The sequence below is a fragment of the Ambystoma mexicanum genome, chromosome 3p (genome assembly GCF_040938575.1).
Source record: "Ambystoma mexicanum isolate Mex_15411 chromosome 3p, UKY_AmexF1_1, whole genome shotgun sequence".
NCBI lineage: Eukaryota > Metazoa > Chordata > Amphibia > Caudata > Ambystomatidae > Ambystoma > Ambystoma mexicanum.
Window position 1 is genome coordinate 12,615,582 of NC_090925.1, and position 20,913 is coordinate 12,636,494.

The window sequence follows — 20,913 nt, forward strand, 5'->3', positions numbered from 1 at the left end:
CACTGAGCATGCGCGGGAGAAGGCGTCCTTCCTTGCACATGCGCAGATGTGACGCTTCGGGATCTTTTCTAGGATGTGAACCTTTGTGCACGTGTTTGAGTAACAGCTTCACATTGAGCATGCGTATGACGGGGATCCTCTGGCGCATGCGCAGACGTGTCTCGGCGGCGCGCGGCAGCTTCCTAGCAGTGCAGAAAGTAGCCTGGCGCTGCGCATGCGCACTCCGTGCGCCGGCTGGTGTCAGCTGATCACGAGGCCAGGCGACGCTTCTTCCAGGCTTCATTCCCGGGGTTGACGCTGTCACTCCCCCGAGCTCCGGCGCGTGTCCGTGTTTTTCGGAATGGGATGAGCCCCTGGCTCCTTCCGGCGATCTTTCTACTCGTGCTTGCGACCTGCCACCCGGAGGGCTTCGAGAGGCACCCCAGCCGCCCGCAGACATGGTGAGAGCCCCTGTGTGGGGGTAGGGTACGGTACACAGCTGTCCTCCCCTGGGGGGGGATAATCACCTGTCCTCTCTGGGGAGAGTTACACACACCTGTCCTTCCTGGGGGAGGGGGTGTACACCTGTCCTTCCTGGGGGAGGGGGTGTACACCTGTCCTTCCTGGGGGAGGGAGGTACACACCTGTCCTTCCTGGGGGAGGGGGTGTACACCTGTCCTTCCTGGGGGAGGGAGGTACACAACTGTCCTCCCCTGGGGGGGGGGGTAATCACCTGTCCTCTCTGGGGAGAGTTACACACACCTGTCCTTCCTGGGGGAGCACAGGTGTGGGTGGAGGGGGTTCCCCCTGTGCAGGTGTGGGTGGAGGGGGGTACACAGCTGTCCTCCCCACCTATCCTCTCCCTGTGCAGACATGGGGGGGGGGGGTACACACCTGCCCTCCCCGGAGTATGGGGGTACACACCTGTCCTTCCTGGGGGAGGGGGTGTACACCTGTCCTTCCTGGGGGAGGGGGTGTACACCTGTCCTTCCTGGGGGAGGGAGGTACACACCTATCCTTCCTGGGGGAGGGGGTACACACCTGTCCTTCCTGGGGGAGGGGGTGTACACCTGTCCTTCCTGGGGGAGGGAGGTACACAACTGTCCTCCCCTGGGGGGGGGGGGTAATCACCTGTCCTCTCTGGGGAGAGTTACACACACCTGTACTTCCTGGGGGAGCACAGGTGTGGGTGGAGGGGGTTCCCCCTGTGCAGGTGTGGGTGGAGGGGGGGTACACAGCTGTCCTCCCCACCTATCCTCTCCCTGTGCAGACATGGGGGAGGGGTACACACTACCCTCCCTGGAGAATGGGGGTACACACCTGTCCCCCCTCGCCCCTCTGCAGGTGTGGGGGGAGGGGGTACACAGCTCTCCTCTCTGGGGCAGGGGTGTACACACCTGTTCTTCCTGGGGGAGAAGGTGTACACACCTGTCTACCCTAGCCTGATGAGAGCCCCTGTGCAGGCGTGGGGGAGGGGTACACACCTGTCCTTCCTTGGGGAGGGAGGTACACAACTGTCCTCCCCTGTGGGGGGGGTAAACACCTGTCCTCTCTGGGGGAGAGGTAGACACACCTGTCCTTCTTGGGGGAGGGGGGACACCCCTGTCCACCCTGGCCTGGTGAGAGCCCCTGTGCAGGTGTGGGGGGAGGGGGTACACTCCTGTCCTCCCCCTGTGCAGGCATTGGGGAGCATAGCTCTCAACTCACCCGCTTTTGGCGGGTGTCACCCGCCCTGTAAAGGGCTGACTCACCCGCCAAGCCTCCTGCACGCCCATTCATTCTAATGGGCGTCTCACCCGCCAAAAACAAAATCGGGTGATTTCACCCGCCTTTGCAACACAAATGGTTGAGAGCTATGGGGGAGGGGGGTACACACCTGCCCTCCCTGGTGAATGGGGGTACACACATGTAACCCCCTGGCCTGGTGAATGCCCCAGTGCAGGTGTGGGGGGGGGGGGTACACTCACCTGTTCTTCCTGGGGGAGGGGGGTACACTCACCTGTCCTTCACGGGGGAGCGGGGTATGCACATATAACCCCCTGGCCTGGTGAGTGCCCCAGTGTGGATGTGGGGGGAGTGGGTACACACTTGTCCTCCCCCTGTGCAGGCGTGGGGGGAGGGGGTACACACCTATCCTCTTCCCCCCCCACTTCCCCCCAATGCAGGTGTACGGGGGTACACATTGTCCACCTGCAGTGGTGCCAGGCCTGGGGTCAGGGATGTGGCTAGTTCATGGTGTCCTTGCTGAAAGGTTCCACCTGCAGCGCTGCCTGGGGCGAAGCTTATTTATTAAATGTATTGTATATTGGTGAACACATTTATTTATTTACATTGATATAGCGCACAAGCGGCCCAGGGGCATCGCGGCGCTGTTACAAGAAGGCTTACTTAATTAACCTTTACAATAAGATTCAGACTATAAAAGATACAGCTCCATATTTCAGAGTAAAAACACAGAGACAAATTGCTTAAAACAAAGTATTGCACATCTGACTTGAAAACAGCAGAAACTAAAAGAATCAACCAACCCATGTATCAGTACTAAATGTTCCATAAGATATAGTCAAAGTGATCAGGAATACAGAGGCTTTTCTTGACCACAATGAGTACCTAAGTTTTAAAAAAAAAAAGTACACCACGGTAAATGTGTTTTGTGTGTTAAAAAAAATGCCTCTCGCAGTTAAACCACTTACATTGACACAATTCAAAAAACTCCGTACTGGAGGATTCATGTCCCACTAAACACTTCAACCAAACCAGTTAATCTTCATTACAATTGCTCAGAATATTCAATGCACATTTAGAGTGCAATATGCGTTTTTCTTTCAGTTCTGGACCGTCAGCAGAGTACACGTCCTTAAAGAATCTGCAGAAGACTTGCTCAGCAATAATGACATTATTGCAGTAAAAGGTTCCACCTAAAACGCAGGAACTCGAATTGTACTCTTTGGCTAGGGAAAAGGCGCATATATGGGCTTAAAGCATGCCAACACTCTTGTGCTCATAACTAATCATATTAATATAACTAAACAGTATAGATGTGTAATGTAAAACCTAAACGGCGACCTAATAATCTAATACAAACTTGATTTAGATTCATACCTAACACCCTCCCAGTATAACGGTGAATTGAAAGTAGTACCCCACTTGCTTGCCCTGCTAAACCCTATTAAGATAACTAACAGTTTAGCTGTGTAATGTAGAATCTAGAACGGTGACAAATAATCTAATACCCCCTCCAAGTAAATTGAATCTAGTGACTGACCGAATATCTTCTCTGTGTACAGGAGAACTCAGAAACGTACCTAATAAACATCTGACGACTATTGTATCTAGAGAGCACCAAATAGGCTAATATCGTCCAACCCAGAAGTGTGCCTAAAGGCGTGACACCCCCGATCCTAGAACTACAATCAGAAAACCCCCCTAAATCAACCGAAAGCCAGCACCAATCATGAGCGCACCCACTCCACCAGAGTCTGTCAGAAACGACCCCCGGGGACCACCCCCACTCTCCGATCTGCCTTTCCCTCCCAACCCACCCCACCCTCCTCCACACCCGCTGCCACTCCCCTCTCCAAACACCAAGCCAGAGGAGCACGATGGCAAACAACTCACCCTAAAACCACTCATCCCCTGAACCCCACCCGACCCGCCAGCATTGCCCACACCCGCTCCCCTCACTATCAGACCTGGCACACCCCACCCAGAAATCACCCACCCACCGCCTTGCCCTCATACCCCTGCCACATCCCCCCCCGACCGCACACTTTCCCCTCCCTAAAAACTGCGCGCCTAACCCTAGCACGAACCGAAGCTGCTTCCCTCTCCCCCTCTGATCCCCTACCCTCTCCCACACACCAGTCGCAGCAAAGAAACTAAAGAGGAAACGCGCCTGGTCCCCCTCAATCTCTCAGCACTCCTCGCCTCCCCTGTCTCGACCCACCCCCTCTCTTCCGCATTCTCCGCCTTCCCCCGTGGCCTCCCCCTTCCTGAAACCCCTCTCCCTCGATTTCTCATCAACTGCAACTGAAACCCCCCCCGCCCACACCCCTCCCTCAAATCCCCCAACCCAAATCCGATCATCCTATCACACCCAGCCACCCAGCCCCGCCTGAAACATGCCAAGTTTTCTGCCCACCCACTATTCCCTTCTAGCATCACCGACCTTACTCCCCCCCTCCACTCTCTCCGCCTCCACCACATCCCGGTCCAGCACCTAGACCTACCTTGCCCGCCGATGTGAACTGTATCCTATTTAACGCCCGTTCCGTAGCAAAAAACAGACATTGCATCTATGACCTCCTCGCCTCTGTCAAACCAGACCTAGTTTTCATCAATGAAACCTGGTTCTCCGATGACTTCGGCCCAATCGCTAGTGAAGCCTTTCCCCCTGACTACTCCCTCATCCCACTGAACCGTCCGTCCAGAGGAGGTGGGGTAGCATTTGTCTTCAAATCTCTCTTTCGTGCCTCGATCGACAACCAACCCTCCATCCCATCCTGCGAATCTCTCCTCGTTAAACTTTCCCTCTCCCCATCGCTCTCTCACAGCTTCATAATAATCTACAGGGCCCCTGGCTACGATAGACAATTCGCAAACAACCTTTGCGACTCAATCGCCACCTTCCAACTAAACCATCCCAACCTCACCCTCCTTGGTGACTTCAACATATGGCTCGACATCCCCACCAACCCTATGACACACTCCCTGGTTGACGGTCTAGATGCAATTAATCTCCAACCCCACATAAACGGCCCGACTCACTACAAAGGACACACTCTTGATGCCATCTTTAGCTCCAACACCCTGATTCATTTAAAGCCCCCCACCCCAATCATCTGGTCCGATCACTTCATTCTCTCGTTCGCCATACACTCACCTGACCCCCTTCCTGTACTTGCATCCGAACGTCTGAATTTACGCAAATGCTGGAAAAAACTAACGATCACCCCGGACCTAGCCGAGGCACTCCTCCAATCTCCACCACCCACCTGCCTTCCCAACAACCAACTAACCCCTGAGGCCTTTGACTCATGGCTCAACGCATCTCTCCTGCGACTCACCCCCCCCATGCAAACCATCAACCCGCTGCGACCCTTTCCCCAGATGGTTCACTCCTGAGTTGAAGACCACTAAACGACTTTACAAATACCTAGAACGCAAATGGCAGAAAGAGAAAACCGACGAGAGCAGGACCACCTTGGCCTGTCACCTATATCAATACAAGGCCGAAATCCGGAAAGCAAAAAAAGCCCACTACAACACCCGAATCCTAAACTGCAAAAACCCAAGCAAAAAACTCCACAAAATCATCTCAGAATTCACCAATCCTGCTTGTAATACAACCATCCCGACCGCCACACAATCACTGTGCGACTCACTGTCCCTCCACTTTCACAACACGGCTATCGAAAGAACAAAAACTCTAAACACCAAGATGGCTCAACTACAGCCACCGGGCAATCCTCCGCCCGTACCGGCCAGCCCTGCAGCCGCAACCTCTACGCAACCAACATTTGAATCCTTTATTCCAATATCGCCAGAACAGTTTCTCAAACTGCTATTTGCCCGCAAACCTTCTGGTTCACCACTAGACCCCTGTCCAACCACAACCCTTAAAGAAATCTTTGCTTCCACTTGCGCAGGAGAACACGCAAGATCTATCATAAATTCCTCCCTCTCCTCCGGTATCTTTCCCGACGCATTCAAAACGGTGCATGTCAAACCTCTAATTAAAAAACCTTTGCTCGAGCCCAAAAACTACCGCCCAATCTCAAACACCAGGTTCCTTGCCAACCTCATTGACCGAACCACCTACTCCCAATTAAATGCCTTTGTCGAAACCAACAACCTCCTAGACCCAGCCCATTCAGGCTTCAGATCACGTCACGGAACTGAAACCACCCTAACCTCGATCTGGGATGACCTTAAAATGACAGCAGACTCAGCGGGATGCGCCGCACTAATCCTCCTCGACCTATCGGCCGCCTTTGACACGATCAATCACTCAATCCTCCTAGACCGACTCCACTCCATGGGAATCCGTGGAACCGCCCTTAAATGGATAGCTTCATTCCTCAAAGACAGGCACCAAATAACGACACTCTCCAGCTTTACCTCACAAGCCCGACCAGTCGACACGGGTGTCCCTCAGGGAGCATGTCTATCCGCCCTCCTGTTCAATCTCTACCTGATCACCCTCCCACCAATAATTCGTTCACACAACATCCTGTGTTACAACTACGCCAACGCCACTCAACTAATTCTAAAATTCCTGAACTCGAAACCCGACTCCCGACCCGACCTAGCATCCTGCCTCCTTAACATAGAACTCTGGATGACCCAAAGCCACCTCTTGTTAAACCCTTCCAAAACAGAAATCCTGATTTGCGGCAACCTCGATCTTCTTCCGCACCCACTACCCTGGCCACCCGCCATGGGCAACTCACCGACACCCTCCAACACAGTGAAAAATCTTGGATGCACCCTAGACTCCGACCTAACACTCTTGCGCCAAGTCAACAATGTCTCAAAATCCTGCCACTACCACCTCAAAAATCTTAGGCGCATCCTTCCATACCTCTCATTTCCCAACAGTCTCCGCGGTCCAATCAATTGTCATATCAAGACTGGACTACGGAAACCCCCCTATACCTCGGAATTCATGCCTACCAACTAAACCGACTCCAAAGAGCACAAAACGCGGCAGCCAAAATGCTACTCGCGCTCGGTCCAAGAGACCACATATCCCCAGCCCTTAAGACACTGCACTGGCTTCCAGTAGCCCGTAGGGTAGCTTTCAAAATCTTATGCCTCTCCCATCGAGCACTGCATAAAACTGGACCGCAATATCTTCAAGACAAGCTAATACCTTATCACCCCACTCGCACCCTAAGATCAAGCTCAGCCGGCCTCCTAGTAATCCCTAAGACAAACTCAGCCAGGTTAGGCGGATCATCATTCTCAGCCCTAGCCCAACCCTATGGAACTCGCTCCTACCCCACATCCGCCTAACTGAAGACTTAACGGCCTTCCGCAAACTACTGAAAACCTGGCTCTTCCGCTAAAACTAACCAGCAATTGACCGGAAGCAAGAAATGTACAACTAAATAAAATCGAATGTAAACCATAAGACAAACGGTACCAAACGAGTAATGTAGATCAAAACAGTGAAGTGGATAATAGGAGTAAATCATCAGGAAACTAGGAGATCTGAACCGATGAAATAATCTTAATGAATGACAGACGAAATATCCAGAAGGGATGTAGCGTATAGAACAGATGAACACACTAAGTGGAAGGGTGCGAGAGTGGTAGAATAGACGACTAGAAAGATCAAATGAATATAGTGACCAGAGGAAATAGACAAACATACTAGAGCCAATGAGTATACAGAGTGGTTGTGTGCGGAGAATGGACGAGCGTGTAGAGATGATGAGTACATGTAGAGTTGACGAAAATGCGAAAACAGAAAAGCGAACAGAAAACCGAAGGGCGTAGAACAGTCGACTAATCCGAACGGACAAATGTATAGACTGGATGGACGTCTGACTAGACGAATGTGTAAGAGTGAACGAGCATGGAGGGCGGATGGGTGTGGAGGGCAGATGAGGGTTCTGAAACAGACGAATACGTGGAGCGGACATAGGAGTGGCGCAGATGAGCTGATGGAGCGGATGATTGTGCGAAAAGGTGAATGGGTGGTGTCGGGTGAGTGTGTGGAGCGGATGAGTGTTTGGTGTGGATGAATATTGTGGAGCGGACAAGTGTGTGAAGCGGATGAAAGTGTGGTGCGGATGAGTGTTGTGAAACAGATGAATGTGTGGAGCGAACTAATACACAGTGCGGATGAGTGTCTGGAATGGATGGACACGCAGAGCAGGCGAGTAATTTTGTCAAGCCAACGAGTAGTATGTTGTGCCGATGTGTGGGTGGACCGGGTGATCGAGTATCTAGACCGAACGAGTGTGTAGACCGAGCGAGTGCAGAGCGGACGAATGTGTGGAGCGGGCGATCGAGTGTCTAGACTGGACGAACGATGAGTGTATATGGAGCGTAAGAATGTATGTGGTGCTGATGAGTCTGTGGAGCGACAAGTGTACGGAGCTGATGAGTGTGGGGAGCGGACGAGCGCATGGAGCGGATGGATTTGTAGAGCGGATGAGTATGCTGAATGGATGAGTATGTGGAGCCGACGAATAGTATGTTGAGCGTATCAGTGTGTAGACCAGATGAGTGTGTAGATCAAATGAGCGTACCGAACAGATGTGTATAGAGAGCGGATGAGTGCGTAGGCAGACAGTTCATGCGCTGGGTAGACTGGAGTGCGTGCACAAGAAGGACAGGAGTGCACATGTATGGAACACATGAGAGCATGCGTGAGGCACACTGGAGAATGAAGGATAATCTTGAGCACGCAAGGTGAACCAGAGTACATGAATAGGTCGAGCAGGCATTTATGTTTAGGACAATCCTGAACGCCTGAAATGAACAAAAAATGAATAGAAAGGACCTGCCCGCTCAGAACTGCATGACATACATAATATGCTTTGGAATGCAGGGAACATTTGAAAAAGAATATACATCATAATACACCCCACGCTTATTCTCTCTCTTACACCATCACTCAACTAGAACACAGAGATACTATGACACCATTCGGTATAACTGTTCTCTTATCTACATCTCCCGCTCACTCCACAACACTCTTAAGTAAACATTGCTGGTTTCACACCCCCCAGCCAGGCGTTCTCCTCAGGCCTAACGCAGCCACATTCGTCATGGATAAAGCCGGCCAGAATGAACACATACTCCAGATCTCTCAATCACCACACCTACTGCTAAGAAGCAGCTACCACTTGAATTCCACCCCAGCTGCGCACATACCTGGTGCGCACACGCACCTTTTGACTCTCTTCTCTCTCTACTGACCCGAGCTTCAGTTCCCGAGGGCGTTCAACCTACCAGCGCCTTCAGACCATGCCAATGGTATATAAGGCGCTATATAAATGCAAAATAACATAACATAACATGGTAATGCCATCCGTAGGCCTGTATTGAATGTGGACAGGTTAACTCATGATTTCAGGCAAGCTATGCCCCGCACAACATTTGAATGGAACATCCAAGTGTTTAAATGGGCAATTTTGAGTGCACAATTGACGCTCTAATAACTGGTGCTATGCACAATTCCAAGCCGGGCCGTCATTCTGTACATTGGAAACACCTACACACTTATGATGACCAGTTGACCCAGAAGAAAACTGAGATGAGGTCAGCGGTGAGGTTAATAAAGAGTCAATTAACATCACAGGAAGATAAACTGGCTAAATGCAAAGCTATAAAACAAAACTATTATTGCAAAAAATCGGCGTGCCGTCTTGCCACAGCAGGACTCTTAACTGATGCGAAGAGCATTAGCCACAAAAAAACTGGGGCATGTTCTGATCCCTAATAAATGGTCAAGAATTGTCAGTGTGCACTGCCCAATTAAATGCAAGCTAACCTGGGTACGTTTTTCACGAATCTGTATAATTTGGGTAATGTAAAATCCTGCTGATATGGTGTATGATTTCATAATTGGATGCAAATCCACGCGAGCTGCAGGGCCCAATGGGCTCACAAATCTTTATCCTAAAAAATTATCACAAAGTGTTCGTTCTACAAAAACATATCCTGAAACGTGGCAAATCGCATTTATCGTCCCTATTTTCAAGAAAGGTCTAAGGAGAACTACAGACCAATCTCGTTGTTGGATGCTAATAGTACGATTTTTTTTTTTTCTTCATTTATGTTACTCCAGCACTTGGAAAAATGGGCAGGAAAAATGGGCAGCTGAAACATACAGGTTATCTAAATTTCAGACAGGATTCCGCAAGGCCCATTCTACGTCCTTAAATGGCCTTGTACGTATATAGCATCGATCGACCTGTTATCGGACTTCGACCGTGTCGATCATGCGTGAATTTGGGGGAAGCTGAAAAGTTGGAGCATTCCAAGTGGCTCATTATAGGTCTTCACGAAAATTCAAGCATCCAGGTGAGGTTGAATAGAGAGGGGGCTATGTCGTGCCGTATTTCGACTCTTATCTGGCCTTCAACAAGGATGTATTTTAGCCACCTATTTATTCAACCTCTGTGTCTGACGTGAATAATTACTTGAGTTCTCCTGCACTAGTGGCACCCAGGGTGGGTACCCTAAAGGTATCCTATACGCGGACAATTTTTTACTTTTTTATAAATCACGAGTGGGGCTAAAAAGACTCCTTGCAGCTTTTTCTGCTTATGCGAGCAACAATGATCTTAAGATATACTTAAGGAAAACAAAAATGTTAGCCATATCAGGAAGTGAGAGAAGGGAGGGCTCGGCTTTGGTCTTGGGAGAATAGTTACCCCCTCAGGATCATGCATGACACATCTCGGCTTGATATCTGCCTCGCTGGGCTCTAGTAATGGTTAAACCAAAAGGCAACTATGCTGCTTTTGCAAGTTTTGGTGTTAACTCATGAATGTGGGTCTTTTTCTATCGTGCCAGTCTCGTAATTTTACGTGGGAAAAGTGATTACCAAGCTAATTTACGGCCAAGAATTATTTTTTGATGTAGCCTTGTAATGGTTATATCTGTGGGAAGCCAACATTTGGAGAAAAGTTTTGGGGGGTACCTAATAACGCCCCTTTAGCTGCAATAAGGTTTGATTTGGGTCTTATTTCCATACATGTTAGTGTTGAGTGGAGATTATTGACATTGTTCAGGAAACTACTTCTTCCAGTCAGCACTGCTCTGTGAATTGCAGGAATTTATGAATTTGCTTCCCAGCGGGAAATGTATGAACATAGATACTTTAATCCAGAATCCGACAAAATTAAAAGATCAGTTGTACGATTGTATTGAGAATCAAGAAAAATTACATAGCTATGTATCTGTCACACCTCTGAGGGGTGAGTTACCATTGTATCTTATTAAATTCACCGACAGATTATATAGGAAAATATTCCTTAAATTCCAATTGCCAACAAATGAAATCCTTCTACGGCACAGTATTATTACACCTAAATATTCTGGGTGAGGATTATGTAACCACAATGATACTGCTGAATCTACACAACACCTGCTTTCGTTTTGTAAAGTGTTAAAAATAAAGGTCTCGTTATGTAGGTAAAATGTTTCCTGTTAATCAGTGGTGTCAAGAAGTACACATTCGGCGCACACACACCTCAGATGCTAGCAGTTGCAGCCTTTTTTAAAATCTCTACAACGAACAGAAAGTCGAATATTCCAGACCTGACTGCTGTGGAACATAGTGTGCATTCTGCACGTACCTTGTATCCGTTTTACTGATGTGACAAATATTGTGGTGTTGTGTAAAAGTTAGAGTTGATGCTTATGAAAAGTCTAGCAATTCTGAACCTGTGTTCTTGTGATTTTTATAAAAAGGAGCTAACTGGTATTGTATTCATATTTTGTGTTTTTACTGTTTGCCTTCTGTATTGGAACAATATGTTACCATTTACAAATTCATTCACATTTAAAATGTATCTAAACCATATTCAATTAAAAAAATACCTTTTTGTTAGTTAATGACCAATGAATTTACTTCTGCAAAAGTGGTGATTTAAACCTGCAATCCTACTGGGATTCGGTCAAACAAAAGAAAATCGTCTGCATATGCTATCCAAATTAAACTAAGCGAGGATAATTTAGGTGACACAAATCTGAATCCACAAACATTTGCCACAATGTCAAAATGCACCCCTGCCTCAAACCCTCCACGTCATGATCTTCCTAGACAGGCGGCCTTCCTGATCATGTAGGCCCATAATGAATCGTAAGAGGCTTTCTGGGATGCCCCACTTGCTCAACCTTGACCTAAGGTTCCCCCATATTCACGAGATCAACGATATGTGATGGCTTCTCCATCTATTTAAATCCAGCCATTAAAGGAAGCATGGGAAGGCATTCAGGACAGCTCACACGAATCAATGCAGGCAAGGGTATCAGGGTGATTAAAAGCGTGAACCCAAATCCCTGGGTCCTAATTCTGGAAGTCAATCCAGGTGATCAAATTGGGTGCGATATATATTCTGTATTGGAACCCTGTAAAGGTATTTTCTGCCGGCTTTATTGATAGTATAATGGATCTTGTAGAAGAACGTTGCATAGAATTGCACGACCCTTACATGATATGTGGTGATCTGAATATAAAATGTTTGGACGGAATGGGGGAAACAGGTGAGCCTACTAGCGCTAACCCTTCCATAGAGAGGGCGTCGGCTTGGATGGAAGAAATGGAGGCTAGAGATCTTCATATGTTGAATTGGCTAGTTCAGGGCTTGTAGTCTTCTTAAAGCTCCCCTCGACTACTTCTTTGTATCTAGCAGCTTACTTTGTTGGATCGACATTTGTCTGTGGTTGCTTTTAAAGAACAGTGACCACAGCCTTTTGAAAATGATATGGAAGTGGGAGGTAAGGGAACACAAACAAGGAGCGGTTGATCTCTGCATTGCACAAGGAAGAAACAGGCTGTTTATTAAACCTCACAACGTGGCTCACATTATATCCAAATGTAAGGATGAATCGACCTTGAACTATGCTGCAATACTAATGGAGTTTGAAGAAATAGGCAAGAGTCAGAATAAACCGGAGTTCCAGAACAAACTTATCTACAACAAAGAAATAGTTGAGGCATGGAAATCATTTCACAGAGATCTTAGATATTAAGGCGAATACCGTGGAGTAGGAGTGAAGAACTGATTAAAAAAAATGAATATAAAAACTGGTTGATATCATTCAAGCTCAGTTATTGCAGTACAAAGCTGAGCTTTGTTGAGAGCAGTGTGTAAAAGAAACACTTGCTATCTCTGGGAATACATTTTTTAAAAAAAAATATTTTTTTGTTTATTACAAACTTTTTCACTCAAATTTTTATACTAACAAAATGGATAAACTGATTCATTTTGTTTGACATATTAACGTTTCCATTTCTATGTTTCATGATTTTGGCTTCAATTCCAAATTCCCTCAGTCGTTATTGAATTTCAGAATTGAATAACTCTAAAAACAGTGGCAGCCCCCCAGTAACACTACTAGCAAATGCAGTTTCAGAGGACCACCGGATTAAGCATGTTAATCTGTGAGTGGGGGGAGGGGAAGAGCTGGGAAGCATAAAAATGATGCATTCCCTTTTGATAAAGAATACATTGACATGTTAATTGTTGAACTCCTCGCGTGCCCCAGGCTCCTATGGCCTGACAGATAGCATGCTGAAAGAAGCTGTGGCGGTATGGGCTGAATTCACTTTTTTGTTTAAACCAATGAGTAGGAAAGTTCCTGGAAGACAGCCCTAATGCCAGGAACCCAAAAATTCTCGCCCTTTTGGAAATCTTGGGGAAACTCTTTCCCTCACTAATTCTATGCCACTTGAATTTGTGGTAGAGTGCTGCAGGCCGGCTGGCTCCACGCCAGACTGGGTTCATTAAAGGGGTGGGAGCCTGCTTGAATCTTTCTGTAAAATCTTCAAACTTTTGAAAAGGGTACGGAAATCTTACTAGCGGTTGTAGATTTTGAGTAATCGTTTGACAACGTAAATAGAGATTATGGGCGATAGAACAATTGAACTGTGCCAAAGACCTGTTACAAGCAATAATGGAGCTGTAATCATCAACCACGATCCAGCTCAGATTGAATTTAGCGGGGCAGCTGTAAAAATAAAATCCGCACGCATTGAGGGTTGAAACAAGACTGCTACCTGGGACCGATATTATTCAACTTATAACCTGCATTTTAGTCAGGAGAATTTGAATGCTTTCCTGCCCAAAATCAATGGGAGGACAATAGCATGCATGCTTTATGGGGACGATTTGGTCCTTATTGACCATTCCCAAAAGCCTGCAGCACAGGCTACTAGATTACCTACAGTCAAATATGTTGGGAAATGATTTGAGGATCAATGTTAAAGAAGTCACTCGGAGGGAAACAGAAATGTTGATTATAATTATCATGTAGGTTAGAGTTTGGAATGTGTAACATTTATTCTCTGTTTTGGGGTACGGCTGAACCAGATTATAAACGAGAATCCTCGGATTTCACAGCGGAGATCAAAGGCAAATAGCTTGGCAGCTCAAGGTTTGGTGTTACATAGGAGATGGAAGGTTTACTATTTTGTCAGTTCTGTCTTTTCATAAGCAAAAAGTAGTCCTGATCTTGTCCTACGGTGGAGAGGCTGGGTTCATTCTACCATGGCAGATTTGGGAAGTCCTTGAAAGGATTTACTGGAAGAGGATATTACGCCTTCCGAGGGGTCTTCCTCTGGCCTTCGTTAGATTTGATTTGGGCCTACAGTCTTTGTACTCTGTAATCCCCTGGAAGACATTCTCTCTGGCGGAAATCAATCATTATGAATCTGTGACTGTCCCTAGAGGTCTTAAGAAATGGAAACCAAAGGAAGTTGGACTGGCCGCTTAGTGTCTGGAAAGCTAAATGTAACCAGTGTTTCGGTACCCTGGGCACCACAGTTGAGCTATTAATATCAAATCCCGCTGCCGTTAAAAAGAAACTGCAGCGATGGGATTGGGTTAAGGCACAAGAAAAGAGAAGACGAGATAAATTGGTGATAAATTGTAGTAATGAGAGTAGATTTGATTAATACCGTTCTGAAATATCTGGAGAATATCCCTAGCAGGTATTATGGGACCCAATTTTGAGGGAGAATCTTGCCACGTAAGAGAATGGAGGAGAATGATCCTACATGCAGCCTTTGCTCTGAGGGAAGCATAAGTGAATCATGGAAACGCTTAATTGTGTCATGTCTAGGACTGACATCCTTAAGAACGTGCTACCTACGTTCTTGTGTTGAGAATTTTAGCTTGTCAGATGAATGGTGGAACACGTTCTTATTGGTGGCAAAACCCCATTTGCGTTGACAACATTTTTAGATGAACGTTTTCTTGAGCAGTAGGAATACTGATGTGAATTGCAGTCGTTTCTTTCTGCTTTTTGTAGCATATTGGATGGGAGTTATCATGTATTGTATTTTTTTTAAATGTAATGTTTGTTCAGATCAAATGTATTTGACAATTTTAAAAACGTTGCAATGAACGCAATTAAAAAAATATGAACATCTTCGACAACTTTGCAAGTATTTAATGCCTCTGCAGTGTCTTTGATATAATTGTCAGGATGCTTCTTCTTAGGGTGTTGCTTTCCTCTTGATAAGCACCCTTCTACTCTTTTAGTCTGGGTAAGATTATGGTCCCAAGCAGAGCATCATCTGCCACATGAGATCATACAAGATCTGAAACATTCTGATACCTGTAGGAAGATCATAAGACTTTGATTGGATTTGTAAAGAATGGGAATGTAACTAAACTAGGTAATGTACAAATAACATCGATATCCTAAATTGATCACTTTATATAGATCTTCACTTTATAGAGTGACTTGCTCTTGAAGGGGAATTCATCCCCGAAACATGTAGCGCAAAAGTCCGTCCTCGGGTGTCCTGATCATGTCTGCTTTGGGCACAACACTGATTACATGCGTTGGTTTCATTGCAACAGAAAGAGGTTGGTTCAGCTGTACTTGAGGACAAGTTGTTTACAGTCGTTAGTTAAGGGAAAGGATGGCTCAATTTACATGGGGCCCATATCGACTGCCTGATGTCCGTGCAATGCACCATGTTATATCCTATCTTCCCTGCACCGGGGTCATCTTTTGTTTTTGTGCCCAGAATGTTACAAACCAAGGTCAAGTGTTTATTTGTTTGTAATTTTTTTAAAATAAATATAGTTTATTATTTTCAAATACAAACTGGGGACTCGTGAGCATACCGCCAACTTCCCCCTCCAGCCCGGAAGATTTTCTGATTGTCTCTGTTGCTCCTGGGAGTGTCTATGCTCTGAATATGTCCGATATTCTAATATTGTGCGGGCACTATTGTTCCATGTAATCTGATTGCAGATAGTCCAGGACCTCTCCCCATTCCTTTGTGAAGGTTTCTTTTGATCCCTGTATGGTGTGTGTGTGTTTTTCCATGGTCAGTTGGGACCATACTTTTTGGAGCCATGCATAGATCAGTGGAGGTTCTTGTTTCTTCCAGTTTTGGGCTATTGTCGCCCATGCAGCTATGAGTAGGCCCATGAAGCGTCTCCATTGTGATTTCCTGAATTTATTGCCCGCCTGATCTTTCTTTCCACATAGCCAAACTCTTCCCTTAGTTGTTCCGCATCTGGAAATATCTTTGTGATTTCCGTCTTTATTTCTGACCAGAAGCCTTTGATCCACCCCACAGTCCCACCAGATGTGCCCACCTCTGTGCAGCCTCTCCAGCATGTGTTGGGTGTTCGGGGGTACATGGAGTGCAGCCTTTCTGGCGTATAATGCCATTGGGTTACGATTTTTAGCCACATTTCCCTTTTTTGGACTGATCGGGTCATTTTAGGAATGTTATTCCACAGATCCTCCCACTGCCGTTTATGGATGACCTCCCCCAATGTCTTCGTCCACTTGACCATGTAGGACCATTTGACTTCTTATTGGGAGTTAATGAAGCTGTATAGTGAGGAGACCAGTTTTCTTGACCCAGAGTTGGTTATTAGGTACTTTTCAAATGGCATGAGGTCTCTTGTGGCTGCCGTTTTGACGTCTGGAGTTGCCAATCAGTGCCTAAACTGTTCGTATTTGTATCTGTCTGCTTATGTTAGTTTTAGTAGTGTTTGGCACTCTTTGAATGTTCTTATTTCTTCGTTTTGAAACATTTAGCCTATTTTTGTGTATCCCGTGGTGTCCCATTTCTCATAGGCTCCCTGTTCCATTCCCGGTGGGAATTGGGGGTTCCGGCATATGGGTGTGAAGGGACCCTCCACCGTGGTCATGATGCCCTTCCGTGTTTGTTCATCCCAGGCCTCCAGGGTGGTTTTCATGATCTCACTTATACGGAGGTTGCCTATGTTTTGTTCAAGGTTTTTTATTTTATTTTTTTAATATATCGATTTTAAGGTTGACAAATTGCAATACAATAAAAGAAGATATCAGTTTTACATTATCATTGCCATTGAAAGAGACAGCTGCGGCTTTGTAGAAGTATCTTGAAGCCGCAGTACAGCTGATTGCCAAAAATGTGTTTGAATGATTGCAGTTGCAGGTCCTAATTTTTATAATGTATTGTGCTTATTTTATCATGCTATACATATTATTTTAATTGAATACGTTTGTATGTTATCTTTTATGAAGCCTTGTTATTTGAAATAGAGGAATTCATTCATAATTCATAGGGTATGCAGTCTTTATAACGAAAATGTTATAAAGAATGAACATCGTATCCTTTAGCGAAAGTTGGTGTCCAAGTACCACTTTCATGACACTTAGACCTCAAGGGAGGGAGCCAAAGTGGCGTGTATTATTTTGAAAAGACACCCCTTGAGTGGAGGGAACCTGAATGGTGTTCTGGTCTTCCACAACACACCGCTTTAGTAGAGGGAGCGGGACTGGCCTTTCTTTGCTTGCCAAACCTTAGGTGGAAGGAGCAAGATTCGGGTTCCTGTCCAAAGTATGCCTGGAAGCGGATGGGGCTTTCCAGACACTTTTTTTTTTTTATAAAGCAATCCCGAACAGGAGCAAGCTGCACTAGCGTACCTTGCCAGGACACCCCAAAGGGGAGTGACCCAGAGTGCTCCACCCTTCTCCTTGGCCCGCCTCAACTAGAGGCGGTGGAGTGGCATTTCTTTCCAAGATGCGCCTGCTTTGGAAGAAACAAGCATTGCGTTACTTTGCAAGGCACACCACGCGCAGGGGGAGCTAGACTGCCTTTTCCTTATGAAGCAGACCTAAAGTGAAAGGTACCCGGGGTGATCTCTTCCCCAGGCATGCCTCAAGTGGAGGGGGCAGGACTAGCATTGCTTGCCAAAGCACGCCAAAGGGGAAAGACCCGCATGGCACAACTCCAGTACAGGGACTCGTAATGATTACTATTTCGCAGGCACGCCTCCAATGGAAGGAGCCTGATTAGCGTTCCTTTGCAAGTCACGCTTTGAGCTGAGAGATCTAGACTGATGTAAATTTCGTAGGCAGGCCTCAAGGGAAAGCTACGGCTGTGGTTGCCTTTCCAAGGCAGGCCTCAAGTGGAGGAAGCAGTACTAGCAATGCTCATGAAGGCACGCTAAATCAAGTGAAGTGAGTTTACATCCTGTTGCTTTTTCATTGAAGGTACACCTCCAGGGCAGGGTGCAACAGTGCCATTCCTTTATAAGACATGCACGATTTCAGTGGCTAAGGGTCCCTTTCAAGGAATGATGGGCATTTTCGGAAATCAGTCGTCTCCCAATAATTTTCATTTGTATGATACAGAAGGAAACAAGGCTGAAAGCAGAGGGCAGGCTGGGAAGGGCATTGGGGACAGTACACCCGAGTATCCTTCCTCTTTCCTTGTTTTGTACACACCTTACATTTTCGGTACGGTTGTGCCTTCGTGGCAGTGGGAGGAACATAAACACCAAAGTGTCGCTCTTGCAATCTGGCCACATCTTCGACCTCTGGAAAGGAGGGAATTTGTACATGAACATTAGCCAGAGATTGAACAATTGCTAATTCAAAATCCAAAAAGGAGAGCTTGGTTTTCTGGAGTAGCTGCACGGTACACCACATAAGCATTGTACGTTGCCATATGCACAATGTGTGTGACTAACTTTTTGTACTAGAAACGCGACTTGCGTTCAGCGTGGTATGACTCAAGCACTTGGTCATTTTTGTCTACTCCACCCATGTACTTGTTGTAATCCAGAATGCAATTGGGCTTCAACACTTGCTGAGTCTGCCTGAGCAGAGGGACAGCTGAAGTACTTTCATCATGAATAGTACTTAGCATGTACACATCCCTTTTGTCGCAGAATTTCACTGCTAACAATTCATCCTGCCGCAATGCCATACATTGTCCCTTGGCCAACTTCTTACACACAAGTTGTCTGGGGAAGCCTTTGCGGTTACTACGGATTGTACCGCATGCCAGTGTGCCCACATTGAACAATTCCTTGAACAGTGGAATTCCAGTGTAGAAATTGTCTACATACAAATGATGTCCCTTGTGGAGCCATGGTGTGAGAAGATCCCAAACAATCTTCTCACTTGTCCCTAAATGGGCTGGGCAGCCCGGAGGGTTTAGGGTAGAGTCTTTACCGGTGTAGACTGTCATGCTGCTGACATACCCAGTGGTACTTTCACACAACATGTACATTTTAATCCCATATCGTGATCTCTTGCTAGGAATGTATTGCCTGAATACTAGGCGACCTTTGAACAACACCAACGATTCATCAATGGATATGTTCTGGCTAGGAACATACACCTCTGCAAACCGGTGAGTGAAGTGGTCCAGAATGGCTTCAGTTTGAAAAGCCTATCAAAGTTTGGGTCCATTCTGGGTAATGCTGCCGAGTTGACATTGAAGTGCAACATACAGCGCAGTGCTTGAAAGCGATTTCTGCTCATTGTAGCTGCAAAAAACGGGCAATAGTGGTGCTACAGTAGACCAGTATATCGCGACAGACGGCTTGTGTCCAATTCCCATGAGCAGAGAGACCCCAAAACTGTCTCATTTCAACATAGTTTGTGGGTACCCATGATTGTGCTCTGGAGTGGGGTTTCAGAGTGGGACCCCTAGACCTCATGAACTGTGCAGCGTATAAATTGGTTTGCTCAACCACGTCTGCAATGAACTCATCAACAAAAAGGTTGAAAAAATCAATAGGCTGAACCCCTTCTGTATTCACTGTGCACCCTGATATACCAGTGAAAGGGGGCACAACAGGCTGAGCCATTGCTGGAGGCACCCAGAGCGACTCTTGAGTCATGTCAGGAACTGCCACATTGCGTGGCCGTCTTGCACGTCCCCTCCCCCTTACAGGTCCCCTGCGTGTGGGAAGTGTGCGAAAAGGTGGACGCACTCCTCCTTTCTCTTCATCATCAGATGATGACGAGTGGGAGGAGGGACTTTCGTCAATGGCCATCTCACTTCCCCAATCACTTCCCTCCTGCTCCTCAGAAGCACTATCTGTTTCAGAATGCATGTACACATCTGTGCCTTGCTCTGAGCCAGACTCCATCACTGCTGCTAATGCCTCCGCACCAGACATTGATCGCCAAGAAGCCATGAGTACCTTCACTATGGAAGCCTTCACTGCCCAAGACCAGATGAAGACTGACACAATAAGTATGTGTGCTTCTGAAAGTATGGAACGTAGCACAGTAAGTGGTATTCAGTGCCACAAACCTACTCCACACAAGTACACCAAAAGGTCCAGACTTTGCTCACAAACTGTAGCAGCTCTCTGCAATATGACGTACTCCCTGCACGCTACAATAAACGGAGTACTACTTTGCAAACACTCACGTGAAATGCTAAGGACCAGCTGACTGCTTTCCTACAAGTGGGTAGACAGCTACAACACACCTGCACCTAAAAGAAAGAGAACAAAAAATCAATGGACAATGTACTATTCCGCTAAACTGTACAGAAATACAAGCGTGGGGACGAGGATTTCAGCCACACTACCTATTCAGAAACAGCCAACATGCTTTGCACCATGCCCTCCTCCATGGGATGCTTGTGGATGGGAAATCGAGGTGAGAAGGAACCATGCAACGTATTAGTGATTGGGTGAGTTGAAAAGCCATAGGCAATGAAGAAGCAGAAAGGGGAGATAAATAAAGTACACGGCAGCCCCTTCCGGGCAACTGCTGGCACACTTTTGACAAAAACACCTGCTCATTCACATAGGGGTGTCTATTGTAAGGGGAAAGCTCACAAGGACAAAATTATTGCAAGGCCAAGCAAATTGATGTAGGCTGAAGCAAGTAGTGATGGGTACCTAAGAAATAAGCAGCAGAAACATCCTGGATGCTTTGACATGCCATGAATGCAAACAATTGCTAGGAAGTGGAAGT

At 46.7% G+C, this 20,913-nt stretch overlaps 1 protein-coding gene across 4 annotated transcripts in view; it reads left to right on the plus strand.

Moving 5' to 3' along the window:
- Positions 1–250: 250 nt before the first annotated feature.
- The window catches only part of LOC138580073 (zinc finger protein 282-like), a 209,992-nt gene continuing 189,329 nt past the window's right edge, over positions 251–20,913 (plus strand). For all 4 annotated transcript variants that reach the window (XR_011304169.1, XM_069650325.1, XM_069650326.1 and 1 more), the window contains exon 1: positions 251–440. Coding sequence is in view for 3 of the 4 variants with exons in the window: in XM_069650325.1 (XP_069506426.1) it covers positions 438–440 (3 nt within the window). In the remaining variant the exon portion in view is untranslated. The remainder of the gene's footprint in view (positions 441–20,913) is intronic.